Genomic DNA, 15016 nt, shown 5'->3' with positions numbered 1-15016 from the left:
AGTGTTTGTGTGAGAGAGTGAGAGAGAGTGTGTGCGTGTGTGTGAGAGAGAGAGAGTGTTTGTGTGAGAGAGTGTGTGAGAGAGTGTGCGCGTGTGTGAGAGAGAGGGAGTGTGTGCGTGTGTGTGAGAGAGAGAGTGTGTGTGAGAGAAAGAGAGAGAGAGTGTGTGTGTGAGAGAGAGAGCGAGCGCGAGTGTGAGCGCGCGAGAGAGAAAGGAGAGCCTGGTGCCAAACAAGGCGATCTGACTCAAATATAATCAAGCAGCGACCTGACACAGTCATACTCAAGGAATCATAATGTTCACACATCACACACAACAGCACTATGAGAATGGCCATCCTACCAGCAGGACAGTCCTGACAGATGTGGCTGCACAGTGGTATACCTTCGGGAGGGAGTTGCTCTGAGAATCATTAACATTGATTCTGGACCCAAAAAAATCTCATAGTATCGAATCGAACACTAGTAATCTAACCTCCTTTTGATTATCATATACTGCCCTCTCTTAGGTGATGAATCAGTGCTTCTCCATGGTGAACATCATTTTGCAGATATGCTGAGGGTCTGGCAAGGGCACACAATGTACTTTGGGTGGAGCAAGTCAATGTTCACTGCCAAGAATGGCTTGGAACCACTTATTGACTAAGTTGGCAGAGTGTTAGAAGATTGGCTCCTGACTGGATCTGTGAGAACCTACTTACTGACACTCCATTTGGGTGCTGCCAGGGCCACTCAGCTCTTGATCTCATTCCAGTCCTGGTCTAAACATGGTTAAAGGAGTTTAACTTCAGAGGAGAGATGAGAGTGACTACCGTTGACATCAATACAACATTTGACCAAGTGTGGAATTAAGGAGCCTAAGCAAATGGGAGTTGATAGGAATCGGAGGGCAAGTTCTCTACTCTTTGAAGTCCTACCCAGAACAAAGGAAAATAATTATGGTCGTTGGAGTTCAGTCACCTTAATTCCAGGGCATCACTTCAGGAGTTCTTCAGGGTAATGTCATAAGTCAAATATCTCCAGCTGCTTCATCAATGACCTTCCTTATATCATAAGGTCAGAAGCAGTGGATTGCTGATGACTGCACAATATTAAGCACCATTTGTGACTCCTCAGAAACTGAAGCTGTCCATGGCCAAATGCACAAATGGACAATATCTAGACTTGGGCTGAAAAGTGGCAGCGAACACACAGTAGTAGACAATATCCATCTCCAACAAATGAGAATGGTTTTGTGTTTACCAGAGTGTCACCTGGGCTGGAGAGTATTCATTATGATCAAAGATTGGAGAGACTGTGGTTGTTTTCCTCTGAGGAAAAATAGAGGGGTTGGCAAGCTCAATGACCAGGGAGTAGGATGTTTACAGAGGATGTAAGGAAAAGTTGTTTCACTCAGAGGGTGATGGGAATGTGAACTCACTGCCTGTATAGAGGCTGAAATCCTCGTAACATTTAAGAAGCGTGCAGATGTACATTTGCACTACCATGGCAAACAAGGCTATGAGCCAAGTGCAGGTAAACAAGACCTTAACAGTTCAGTTATTGTTTTTAACCAGTGCAGACATATTGGGCTGAAGGACCTTTTTCCCATGTTGAAGATTTCTATGACTATGACTAACCATTCCACCTTGACTTTCAATGGCCTTACCATCAGGGAATCTCCCATTAACAACATCTTGGGGGTAACCATCAAAAACTGAAACAGACTAAGTCTATAAATACAGTGGTTACAACAGCAAGTCAGAGGCTAAGAATATTGCATGAAAAGCTTATATCCTGATTTCCTAATTCTTGTCCCTTATCTAAAAGGCACAAGTCAAAAATGTGATGGAGTACTCCCCACACACCTGGACGAATGCAGCTCCAACAACACTCAAGAAAATCAACACCATCTGGGATAAAGCACTCTACCTGACTGGCACCACATCCACAAACACCCACTTCCTCCACCACTGATGCACAGTAGCTGCAGTGATTACCAACTACAAGGTACACTGCAGAAATTTATTGCAGGTCCTCAGAAAGTACCTTCCAAACCTACAATCACAATCATCTAGAAGGCCAAGAACAGCAGATACATGGGAATGCCACCACCTACAATTTTGTCTCCAAACCACTCAGTATCCTGACCTTACCTTCAATTTTGCTGGTCAAGGTCCTGGATCTCTCTCCCTCACAGCATTGTAGGTCTACCTCCAGCGAAATGGGCTGCAGCAGTTCAAGAAGGCAATTCATCACCACCTTCTCAACAGCAATTAGAGATGGGCAATAAAGGTTGGTCATTAAATTTGGCCAGCAAAGCTTGCCTCTCTTGAATGAATTAAATAATAGACCAGTGATGCAATCTTATTCAACATCACCTTTTGTTGTTCACAATGAATTCAAAGCAATAGATAGTGCCTGTTCGTATGAAAGCATAGCACAGAATGGGAACCAGCTCCCTCCTAAACATTATATTAAGGTACTGATTGACATTGCATTGGAATGCCGATTAAAAGTCAGAGTGATAAAATGTTAACTTACTGCTGGCTTGGACGGGCTGGCCTTAGTATTGGATTCCGGGTTCTTGCTCACCCATTGATTGATGAGGTCACAGACACCCACTTTCAGTCCGTCAGTATCCTGAAAGAGAAAAATATTAGGTCAGATTAGTGGGCAGAGGGAAAACATTATTTATCAAACTAAGTACTGAACAATTCATTACAAATACTTTTATTTAACAGCTCAGCGAAAACAATTCAAGATTGCTCGCATACAATATTTCTTAGAATCACTTTATACTTTTCAATCATTCTTTGCTAAAAATAAATTGCCATGGTGTTCAAAGAAACTTATGCAGGGCACCATTGAATTTTCTGTCTGTTTCTAGCCAAGGATTTGGTAAAATCTAACAAAAAGCTCATTAGAATCTGTGTGCAGGGAGAATAGAATAAGTGGTGACACATTCTCCAAACAGATCATTCTTGGCTGACAAAAGCACAATTCCTCTGACTATTTACTGAGACTGGAACTGCCAGGAACACATGCTATTAATATGCCAGTGATGTGATATTAATGGGCCAGTTACAGGGAACCAATTAGTTTTAAAGAGGAAATCCAATACTTATTTGATTGAAAGCACAATGTTTATTTTTGCTTTGAAATGGCAACAACAGCTTTTGCATATAGAGGCATAATGCTGACAAAATGCCTCCAGATGTTTCAGAGACACGGAGGAAAATGGATTCTATAGTTAAAAAAAAGGCTACCAAAAATTTGTTCAAGAGGCGTAATGAAGGAGAACACTGTGAGTGACGGAGAGATTTTGAGGGAATTTCAGGCAATGGAATCAAAATTGCCTAAGGCCTGGCCAACAACAATGGAAGTAAGGTAAAGCAGGATGATAAAGAGGTTGAAGTTAGAAAAGTGGAGTTGAGTGATGGGGCATGGGCAGTGACCATTTGACTGAGATTATGGTAAAAGAACAAGGTCATAAATGGATTAAACAAGAGGATAAGAACTTATTGAAATTTGAGAATCATGAGCCAATAGAGATCAGCAAATGTGTAAGTAAAGAGTAAGCCGCATCTTGTTCAGAATAAAATCTGGGTTTAAGATGGAGGGGACGTGGCACAGAAAGTAGATTTGTGGCTGAATAGAATATTGAAACTGTAAATGATTGCAAATACTACAAGTCAATGGTTGTGGATGGAAATGGCATTGATTGGAAGATTACAGCTGAAGCCAGTGTTTCATTTTGCCCATGTTTGGCTGGATGAACTGTCTGTCACCAGAGGTAATGGAGCAATTAAGAAAGCTGGTGAATAGATGGAGCTGGCCATGTCCAAGTTTTCTCCTTGCATGCAACTCTCCTTAGTGACCATTCCCTAAGGGTTAAAGGAGGTTTAAATGGAGACTGAGTTGGTATTTGAGAAAAGGGGCCTCTGGTTTTAATTGGCATTTCAAATGATCCTACAATAGTATGTGGTATTGGTGGAGGTCAGTGACTGAGCACATTGGATGTGGCAAAGGCTATGTGCTCCAATAATATCTCAGCAGTAAGGGATGAAGATTGTACGTCAAAACCAGCCACACTTGTAGTTAAATTGTTCAGGTGAACAGTGTATGAATACTGATACTTGCCCTAAATAGTGGAAAGTGGCCCAGGTATGCCCTGTACATAACAATAAAGGATAAATTCAATTCAACAATAACCACCTCATTTTCTATAGTAATCTGTTAACCATTGCCCAGTTTGTGCTCCACAATCTGGTTCCCAATTTCTTTACAACTGTGGTGCAAACATTGAGAAAGGAGCTGAACTCCAAAGGTGAGGTGAGAGTGATTGCCTTCATTTTAAACACAGATGACTGATCAAGTATGACATCTTGTGAACTGATGTTAGCGAGAATCAGGGGTGTAAAACTCTCCAATGGCTGGAGTCAATGTTAAAGCCAAGGCTGCTGGACGACAACCATCTCAGCCCCAGCACATCACTGCAGCAGTTCCTCAGGGCAATGTCTTTAGGACAACTATTTTCAGCAATTAAATCAATAAACTCCTTTCATCAAATCTCCAGAAGAGCCATAATTTTTCGAATTCTAACTCATCTTCTAGATTGACACACTCAGTTTTGACTGATTTTTTTTAAGTGCACACTGAATTATCACATTGTTTGATATACTTATATAGTGCATCATCTAGAATAAATGATAATTCAAAATTTCTGGAACCCATAACATACATTGAATGAATAACAAATTTGGTTTAGACACTCAATATCTGAACTTTCAATTTCCCCAAATTTTCCTCAGTTTGGGAGATTAATGCTTGCATGGCAACTAGCAAATAAAACACTGGACAGCTGATTTGTGGTAGAGAACTTGGAAGCATTTTAAGAATGTTTAAGAATGCTTAACATGGTTCCTTGGCTAACTTGGGAACAGGTGACAGATAGTGGTGATATGCCTGAATATTTTGTTGCTGCTACTTCTAATGAATAAGTATGAGGAAATCTTGAGGTGAACCACTAACATCCCTCACTCTGAGACAGAAGGCCAGGTGTGAGTCTGACTCCAGGACGTGATGGCCAAGAAAGGCACATCCACGATGTGACCACACAAGTAAGTATCAAATCATTCCAACTGCACCAGGGTGGGAGATACTCCTAGTCAGCCACAGGACAGAAAGAACATTGGAAAATGCTGTCTTTTTACCATTACTACCTGTAGCGCCAGATACATTTCCCAACAGATCTGTAATACAACATATGCTCAAATGAAGTGAATTTTTAAAATTTGGATATTGATCTCCATTGGAGATCTAGTGCCCACATAACGGCAGATTGGTTGTTTCCATTCACAGCAGCTTTCTCATGAGGTATTTTAAAAGGAAGTCCTTTTGTGGTGTCAGTTATGACACTTAATGGAGATACAGGATAGGACAGCTGACGCAGACTTCGATTTTAAATATTCAGCTGGAAGACATCACTCAGTGTCACAGGAGAGATTCGGTTTCCAGTTCACCCTACTACATATGTCAAGCTAAGTAGATGAGTGTGCACTTGTGGATGATGGTCCAATTTTGTGGAGAAGTGACAAATATAGTATCTTACCTTACATGGTGTCCCTTTGGCAACTGAATAGCCTGCAACATCGCCTGATTCCCATAGGTTCTTTTTGGTGGCAACATCCTCCGGTAGATTAGGCATGTCCAATGACGTGTGTCTGAGTGATTTTGTGGTGCTCTGTGTGTGCGTTTGAGACAGACACAATTCAATATTATTAAACAAACTAGCCATCACTTACAAAGAAGCACCGAAGAATGAATACAACACCCCTATGTAATGAGTTAGGCAGTTTCTATTGATACTCACAGCATAGGTTCAGACACAATCTCTCTTAGGCAAATTATGAGGCAATTGGTATCATTAGAATGCATCACAGAAACCAACCAGAGAAGACAAAGGAGAAGAAAGAAAATTGTGACAGAAAAAAATACAATGTGAAGTTTTTTGGAAAGGAATTACTTGTCAATGTACAACTCCATTTCATAAGTGATCCATTGGGTGTAAAGCATTTGGGATATACAGAGGTCATGACACATTTGAACATCCTCTTTTGCCTTTTTCTAACTATTTCCATCTGTTTTCAGGATTTACCTATTCACAACAATGCTCATGGTATTACAGTTGGGATTTGTGTGAATGGGGAGTAGTGTGCTGACTCCAATCTGAGAATTCAAATCAGGATAAATTAGTAATACAGCGTTTAATGAGCTGACAATGTGAGGAAACTGCATTAATGACAGCAGAGATATCAACATTAAGCCAGAGTGTTGGCTGGGACAAGATATGGAGTCCAACAATGATGAAACTGAAGTAAGATCAGCCAAATTACAATTATCATCATCGGATGTATTTTGGATGCTGCAGAGGCAGCATTTTATCTAAAGAGCTGTTAAATTTAATGTCCTTTAATTTAGTTAAGACTTGTATGTACTAAGGCAAGGATTTTTAATACTAGTCAAATGGAACATTTTCTATTCCAGGACTCGCACCAAACATGCCCAAATCAGATATTGAGTGTTTGGATAGAAAGAAAAGCTATGTCTAACGGCAACGCTGCTTGTTTTCAGAAGGAAGTTGGAAAAGCAGTGGAGAGAAAAGAAAACTTACTGGTTTATAGGGAAAGGACAGGTAACTGGGATGAACTAAACAGTTTTTGTAGATGGGTTTCAAAAGCTTGATGGGCTGAATAGCCTCCTCTGTACTTTAACAATTCTATGATTCTATACTTTGCAGTAACAGTATGCCAGCCTAACTCAAAATATCTAACTTTCTATATGAACATAATATTTTATGTCATACTCTGGGTCCTCATGAGAATGAAAAATATTCTAAATGTCAAAAAAATGTGGTTCCCAGTTAATAAAAAATTAGATGCAGATCTTGAACTGTAACCCCATCCTTAATAGGAAGTAGCTCAAGACTGACCCAAGTTCATTTCATGTAGAGTCTGCACTGCTAGCACAGAGCAGGCTTCTATTATGTCAAATTAAGGTTGATTCATATCCAGATACAGGAGATTTCTACTCCTTTGAATAATCAGGCTCAGATCCTCTTGAGCATCTGATTATATTACTGACACACTTAGATGGCAGAAATTCGAGGAAATTTTAACTCTTCTGACATGGCAAAATGAAGACACCTGTTACCAATAAAATCAGCTCCTTCCATCATGAAAATGTAACATCTGGAATATTAACCTTTAATTCCATTGACTGAATTGAAATCTGGGTTGTTTGCTTGAAATCACAACCTTTAAATGAGCCAATACACTGTTTCAAAAAAAGTTTGCAGAAGACACCTCACTTGAAAGATGGTCAGGATCCATTACAAAATGGATGCCTAGACACTGGAAGGAACTGATTTGCAATAAGAAACCAAATATAAACAACAGATCACTCATCTGCAGGAACGGCCAGAGACAAAAAGAAACTTCTAGAAACTCATTACATGAAAAAAATTGCTGAAGATGCCTCTGCCCTCCTTTTCAATGGCATCTTGAAAGCTTGACCATGGGAAACCAAAATCCCTGAATTAACATGGACCATACCCTTTATGGGCCCCTTGTCAGCTATTACATGACTGAAAGATCTTCTTGCAAGAACCTATGGTGATAAACTTGTCTGTTTGCTACAGAAGGCAGTAACAGCAAGACAACCAACAGGACGTAAGAAAGTTTCTCCAGCTCAGCTCCTCTTCCTGTTACACATTGAAATGCTTAAAACACATAACAAAGATAGAGAATCTTAAAATGAATGGAACTTCCAAGAGACAACACTCATTCTGGAAAACAACTGAAAACATTCTGGAAAAGTGTGGGTCTTCTTAGGCAAATCTAAGTGAGCAAATTTTAAAGGGCAATTTACAGCAGTCAATAAGAGTGGTATGTCCCTCCTGTCATATGTGGGATATTAGGGAACAGTTGACTGTCCCTGGAGACCACATCTGCAGGTGGTGTTTTTGGATCCATCTCATATCAGACCACTTTGAGTTGCTGGAGAGGCAGTTAGAGTCACTGAGTAGCATAGCGGAGACATAGTGTGATGGTTAGTAGATTTAGATAGTAGTTAAACTGCAGGTTCAGTAAGATAGACGGGTGACTGTCAGTAGAAGTAAGAAGGTAGTTCAGGAGTTTCCTGTTGCTATTCCTCTCACAAACAGATTTACCATTTTGGGTACAATTGAGGAGGATAGGAAAATAATCTCGCAGCCAGATATTGGGCACCATGAATGAATCTTACGTTAAGCAGAGTTTGTCAAAATTCGAAAGAGAAATTGTTCTAGGGAATTCTGCTGTCAGGGGTGCAGACAGTAGATTCTGTGGTCATGATTAAGAATCCAGGATGGTATGTTGCCTTCCTGGTACAAGGGTCAAGGACATCTAAAAACAGTTGCGACATATTGTCAAAGGAGAGAGCGAGAAGCTGGAAGTTATTGCACACGTTGGTAAAAATGACATTATCTGAGGGTTAGGATGGTGTGGGGGGGGGGGGGGGGGGGAAATGGGAGAAGGACAAAGAGTGTTGATCCTTAATAGTACTCACAATAAAAAGACAAATGAGGATGGTTCTGAATTTTAAAAAAAGAGCAAGTTAATTCAAAAATGCAGGCAAGAGCAAGTCAGAGAACAAGATAACTGCAAAGAATTAAAGTGCATTTATTTCAATGTGGGTGTCTTACAGGTAAGACAAATGAACTCAGGACATGTATGGAACATGGGGCTGGGACATCATAGCTGTTATAGAAACATGGCTGAAGGAGGGAAAGGACCGACAGCTCAACGTTCTTTTGTTTAGATGCTACAGAAGGGATAGAAAAAGAGGCAAGAAAGGAGGGGAAAGAAGATTTTGATTAACTAAAATATTACTGCTGTATTTAGAGAGGATATTTCTGAAGGATCATCCAGTGAAGCTATATGGATGGAACTCACTTTGATGGGATTGTGCTATCTAACCCCTCACCCCACCCCCAATAGTCAGAGGGAAATTAAGGAACAAATATGCAGAGAGACCTCAGATATATGTAAGAACTATAGCATTGTAATAGTAGAGGTTTTTAACTTTCCAAATGTAGGCTGGGACTGCCATAGTGTTCAAGGCTTGGATGGTGAGGAATTTGTCAGATGTGTTCAAGAAAACTTTCTTTATCAATATGTAGATGTTCCTCCAAGAGAAGGAGCAAAATTTGACCTTCTCTTTGGAAATAAGGCAGGGCATGTGACTGAAGTGTTAGTGAGGGAGCACTGGGGGAACAGTGATCATGATTCTATTAGTTTAAAATAGTAAGCCTTGCATAAAAGGCAAAGTTCTTGATTAGAGTAAGGTAAATTTTGATGGTATGAGGCAGAAACTTTCAAGAGTTGATTGGAGTAGCCTGTTCACAGCTACATGGATGATTGGTAAGTGAGAGACTTTCAAAAGTGAGATAACGAGAGCTCAGAGGCATCACGTTCCTGCTCAGACCATTAAATATAGAAATTGGGACATCATGTTGAGGAGGTTGGTGAGGCCATTTTTGGAGTACTGTGTACAGTTCTGGTTACCCTGCCAAAGGAAGGATATTAATAAATTGAAGAGGGGTCAGAAAAGATTTACCAGGATTTTACCAGGACTTGAGTTAGAAGGATAGGCTGGGACATTTTTCCACTGGAGTCTAGGAGGTTGAGGGTTAACGTTATAGAGGTTTATAAAATCATGAGGGGCATGGATAAGGTGAATAGTAAATGTCTTTTCAGTATAGTGGATGAGTTCGAAATTAGAGGGTATATTTTTAAGGTGAGAGGATAAAGATTTAAAAGGGACCTGAGGGGCAACTTTTTCCACACAGCCGGTGGTTTGCATGTGGAATGAATTGCCAGATGAAGTGGTAAATGCAGGTACAGTTACAACAGTTAGAAGGCATTTGGATAGGTACATCAATAGGAAAGTTTTGAGGGATATGGGCCAAATGCTGGTAAGTGGAACTAGTTTTGTTTGGATGGTCAAATTTATATTGAACCGACAAGTGTGCATATTTTCAAAACCTGTTATAACGAGCTGAGGAGTGAAGAGAGTGGAATTTATTCAGCTTTCTGGCCTTGGTGATCTCATTTTAAAACACTGCTCTTTTATTGAGTTCTTATATATTCATAGAATCCCAACAGTGTAGAAGGCCATTCAGCCAATCAAGTCCACACCGACCCTCCAAATAGCATCTCAACCAGACCCATCATCCCTTACCCTATCCTCGTAACCTGCATTTCCTATGGCTAATCCACTTAGTCTTCCCATCCTGGCCCTTCTGGGCAATTAAGTATGATCAATCCACCTAACATCTTTGTTAGAAAAACAACATTAACACATTTTTAGACTGAGAGAGCAAACCGAAGCACCCAAAGGAAACCCACGCAGACACTTGGAGAATGTGCAAACTCCACACAGACAGTCACCCGAGGATGGAATTGAACCTGGGTCCCTGGTGCTGTGAGACAGCAGTGCTAATTACTAAGCCACTGTGCCCCACCCCACCCCAAATATTGATAACTAAATAGCCTTAGCTCATTATGGCATGGAATCATAGAAGTTAGGTCAATAATTGCAACTGTAGTCACTGTGGAATCTGAGAATTATCTTTTGGGAGGAAGGGACTCTAAAGTAAGAACAATGACAGGTTTTCTTGTCTAAATCACAAGCCTTGGTCATACAGTGACAGGAAAGGCCAGTCAGGTGATGGTCATGTACCTATCCAACCTACACTAGGTAGCTTCCCAAAAGGACAAGGCAAGACATACATCTATGATTCTTGCAACAATTCCATTCTAAGTGAACAAGGTCTGTGCGTGACAATCAATGTGTTTGTCTGCAGCTGTACAGTGAGAAAATTGGTTTACCTCAATGGCACTGGTATACTGTTCCAATCGTTCATCAATCTTTGATATGTTAGTTATGGGCTGGGTCTTTTTAATGCTGTTACTGTAATTTAAAAGACACAAGTTAACTAAAATTATGTTTTCAAAACACTGCTTTGAAAAGTTATACATTGAAACATCACAAGGAAATGCATTCTTCCAACTTTTAACAGGATAGAGGGATCCTATTCAGAAGCATTAGGATAATTACACGTTTATGCAAACAAAAACCATTCACTTAAAGTAATATCTTTGATGCAGGAAAAGAAAAATCACAAAGTGCTTCAAGAGGTAAGAAGAAACATGGACAACAATTCAAATCTTAACTAAGGAGAAGTGACCTGTGATAAAATCTCAGGTTTTCAAGATAGCTGTGAGAACAGAGGAGATGGTCAAGTCTGGGGAGGGATTTTTGAAGCATGGAACGTTGATGGCTTATATCACAATTACCAATAAATGGATATATGTAGCAAATATCTAAGATATAATTACAGAAATAAAGAGGTCAACTCAGGGAAGAAAGGATAATTGTGCACAAAGAAAGTTGGTTAATCATGAGGTTAATGGAAATGGATTTGAGAGAATAGGAAGACTCTCTTATAGGTTAACTGAGCCTCTAAAAGATTGTAAGGGGGAAACAGGGATAGAAATGAGAGAAAAATGTAAAGGTCTAGAGCTGAGAGGAGATGCAGACAATTTGGCTCGCTATGAAAGAAGGACAGAGAAGCAGGAGAGGTTGCACAATATCGGACTTCTTGACTGACAAAGTAAATACATGATCGGAGAAGAGTGTAGTGGAGGCAGGAGAGGGTATGTTAAGCAGCAGTTGGACATAGATGACAAGACATAATTGCATTATTTTTATGCTGGAATGATTCTAGAGCATGGCCAATAATACTGGAAGAGAACAAGGCTTGGTAGAGCTGACGTGGGGTAGTCAATCACATCAACAGATGAACAAGTCATTTTCATCTAGGGTTATTCAAGGTTTTGCCCCCAGTGCCTCAGACTTGACAGAGCAAACTTGTAACTTTGTCAGTGGAATGATCCTGATGGGTAGAGGCAAGGGCATTAAAGGTGAAGGAAAGAGAACGAGTTAGCAATTGCAGGGTACCTAGGTTAACAAAGGATCAAAATTTGATCAATTGGGGTACTGTAGGAGATGTGTATTTTCCAGTTAAACAGATGGATGTGAAAATTAAAGCGTGCAAAGGAAAATTAAGTTGTGAAGGATCCAAGCAAGTGATTGCCAGTGACCTTGTCAGAGATCAGATCCGGTGGAATATCCGAGCAGGAAGAAGCACTGGAGGATAAGCTGAGAAACAAGAGCTGAGAGAGTGAAGGCAAATTAAATTGTGGATAAACAAGATGATCTGAGGAACTGTGTTGCTGTAGCAACTTTTCTCACCTCTTCTTCAGCGAGCGGTTCAAGGATTCTGTTCTTTCACTAATCTGGAAAGCAGAAAGACAGCAGAGTTTTGTCTCAGTTTAAATGCAACACAAGCTTTCTTGCCAACTTTGACTTAAGCCAAGGCTTTTCATCCTGTGAATCAGATTATGGTACTCATTTGCTGTTACCATGGATATCCCTCTAGCTGAATTCAACCTAATGTCATTAAACAAGATGACGCAAGAGAAGAAAGAAAAAGTCTCAGAGTGAATTAAGTGACAAATTATAAGGTTTTGCAAAAGTGTCAAATTGTCCATAAATAAATTATATCCACAACATTAGAAGCTATTTGTTGGAATGTATTTTAACGGAATACTAGCAACCAGCATATGTTGCTTGTCGAAGCTTTTTTTCAGATAAAAAGCATAAGCTTTTCTTCCAAATAAACATAAACATAGGGAACCATTTTTAATGACGAAAGCTGCAGTCTGCTTCCTTACAATACACGATAGGTTTGCTTTGTTTTTTGCAATGTGGAAGACTGTAATTAAAGGCTTAAGTGCTAATTTTAGTATCAGATGAAGGAACAAATAATTTATTTGACCTAACCAGTTACAAGGGAGTTGAACTAAAACACAGTTGGTGCTAAGTCAGGGGTGCTTTAGCAATTGTGCTACACTGTCAACTCAGCCAGCTTCCTCCCAAGGTCAGAGTCATTACTTCTGTCCAGAACTCAGTCAGTGGTTCAAGGTCTTCATAGTTTGTTAAATGATTATAAAATTAAACAAAAACAATGTCAAAGATATTTTAACTGAGTAATCTTAATGACTTAAATTTTAAAAGAATGTAAAATGATGAGGCCAACTTTCTTACCACCATCATTAAACAAGTTTCTGGATGGAAAAGTGCAGATACGTCATGTATTAGTGATGGGTAATTAAAAAACAAACTTCCTGATTTTGTAGGTTACAATCTTAACTTGCAGCCGATGAGTGGGATTTCCCCAGAAACTAACAATTTCATATTTAAATATGCAAATCGGTCTTCCCCACCCGACCATCCCACTACGTCCTGTACAAATCTGTCACCTGATTGACCATTTCTGGCCTGTGATTGTGACCTCTGGTTTCCTAAAATTGTACTCCATCCTGCATGCCACAGCTTTCCACCAAATCAGGCAGGAGACTGGTGGAGACCAAGTGATTGGCCCAGGGACTTAAATCTACTAAACTTCTTATTGTTCCTGGTCTATTTTTGTCCATTTCTGCAGGACTGTTCCAGGAGGTAACATTGTGGGATTTGAGCACTGCAACCAGCACAAATGGCATGCAAGATGTCTGGGTACTTGAATAAAGTTAAACCACAAAATAATCTGAGGAAATTGACAGATTCAAAATATTCATTTAAATGGTGCAATTGGTCTCATGGATTAAAAATTAAAATGCTGCATTAAAAAAAAGTAAATTGAATGCTGCAGAGGTCCACTACAGCATTTAGGAACTCTAACTGTTGACATAGCCGCATCAAGAGCTGGCATCAGAAACATGACGAGAAAACAAAAGTAAATTCATGCAAGATGGGACAGGAACTTTTGTTGGAATTTGAATATTATTTCACCAGGATACTTAAGCATTATACACCAAGCAATGATTAGTGCCAGGCTAGTTGAACTTTCCCGTCTTTTGAGGTGTTCCATTATGTACCTGCAGTTGGAATTTGGAGATAGATTGCTGTTGGTCAGAAGCTGAGTAAAACATGGTCACAAAAGAACACAAAATTCTAGGGTCTGATTTCTGATCTGCACGAAGTGCATTGGTCTGAGCCAACAGAGCAATAGCAAGGCACCTTTGCACTAAGAAAGAAAAATATATCAGACAATGATATACTGAGTTAATTGAGTGCTGTGGGCCAGAAATGTCCTAGTAACCACTTATATTGTGTTGATTTAGCTGTTCTGTGTCAGAACTGTGGAGGACATCAGGGAATCACACTCTGCATAACTGAAGCAAGTATGAAATGAACCATATCAGCCTTGGAAATTTAGTCAATTTAGTTAGCTGCCACTCAAAGATTGGCTGATTGAGATTACAAAGTAATTAAGTGCTATTTAGTAGATTGGTCCAAGATGATGAATGACATTTATATAGATGATGGCAAAGGCATCATTGGCAGATTAAGACCATTTCTTTCACCCACTACGTGTTCATTGAAACTTTGAGCAATTTGGGGAGAAGAAATGAAGTAATTACAGAAAAGATTAAGCAGAATTGTTGGTCCAGTGCTTCATTCATATTTAGTGCATTTGATTGACTCACCAAGCAAGTTGTTTCTGGTGTCATCCCCTCGTCATACTCATTCTGAAATTACAGACACAGGCAATAGGAGATAGGAAGGCCATGACAAAAAAGGTAGAAAAATAGCCACCAGCCCAAAGAACAAGTTTGGTTAGTAATATTGGCAAAGAGTTACAAGAGCCTCATCACAGAGAATTCATTATTATAATTGCTTATGTCCTTTGTGAGCTGGAAAAACACAGAGACATGGCAACTTGGAATAACCATCAGCTGGCAGGACTGTCTCTTTCAAACTGAGGCAATTTTCACTGGGGTGCCTGAACATTGTCATGCTTTATGTATTTGAGTATCTTTTAAACAGGTACTTGCAAAAACGAAGATAAGTATTTTTTTGCCTGATTG

At 39.8% G+C, this 15016-nt stretch overlaps 1 protein-coding gene across 5 annotated transcripts in view; it reads right to left on the bottom strand.

The window, feature by feature from the left end:
- lsp1a (lymphocyte specific protein 1 a) overlaps positions 1-15016 on the bottom strand; it is a 325234-nt gene that overhangs the window by 41195 nt on the left and 269023 nt on the right. For 3 of the 5 annotated variants that reach the window (XM_043705981.1, XM_043705978.1, XM_043705979.1), the window contains 5 exons: positions 14636-14677; positions 12339-12382; positions 10913-10994; positions 5593-5724; positions 2523-2621 (listed from right to left, as the gene is read on the bottom strand). In XM_043705981.1, the coding sequence (XP_043561916.1) occupies positions 2523-2621; positions 5593-5724; positions 10913-10994; positions 12339-12382; positions 14636-14677 (399 nt within the window). The remainder of the gene's footprint in view (positions 1-2522; positions 2622-5592; positions 5725-10912; positions 10995-12338; positions 12383-14635; positions 14678-15016) is intronic. The other 2 variants (XM_043705982.1, XM_043705980.1) reach the window with 1 other exon arrangement.

The sequence above is a fragment of the Chiloscyllium plagiosum genome, chromosome 16 (genome assembly GCF_004010195.1).
Source record: "Chiloscyllium plagiosum isolate BGI_BamShark_2017 chromosome 16, ASM401019v2, whole genome shotgun sequence".
Lineage (NCBI taxonomy): Eukaryota > Metazoa > Chordata > Chondrichthyes > Orectolobiformes > Hemiscylliidae > Chiloscyllium > Chiloscyllium plagiosum.
This window is presented reverse-complemented; position numbering and strand designations above follow the sequence as displayed.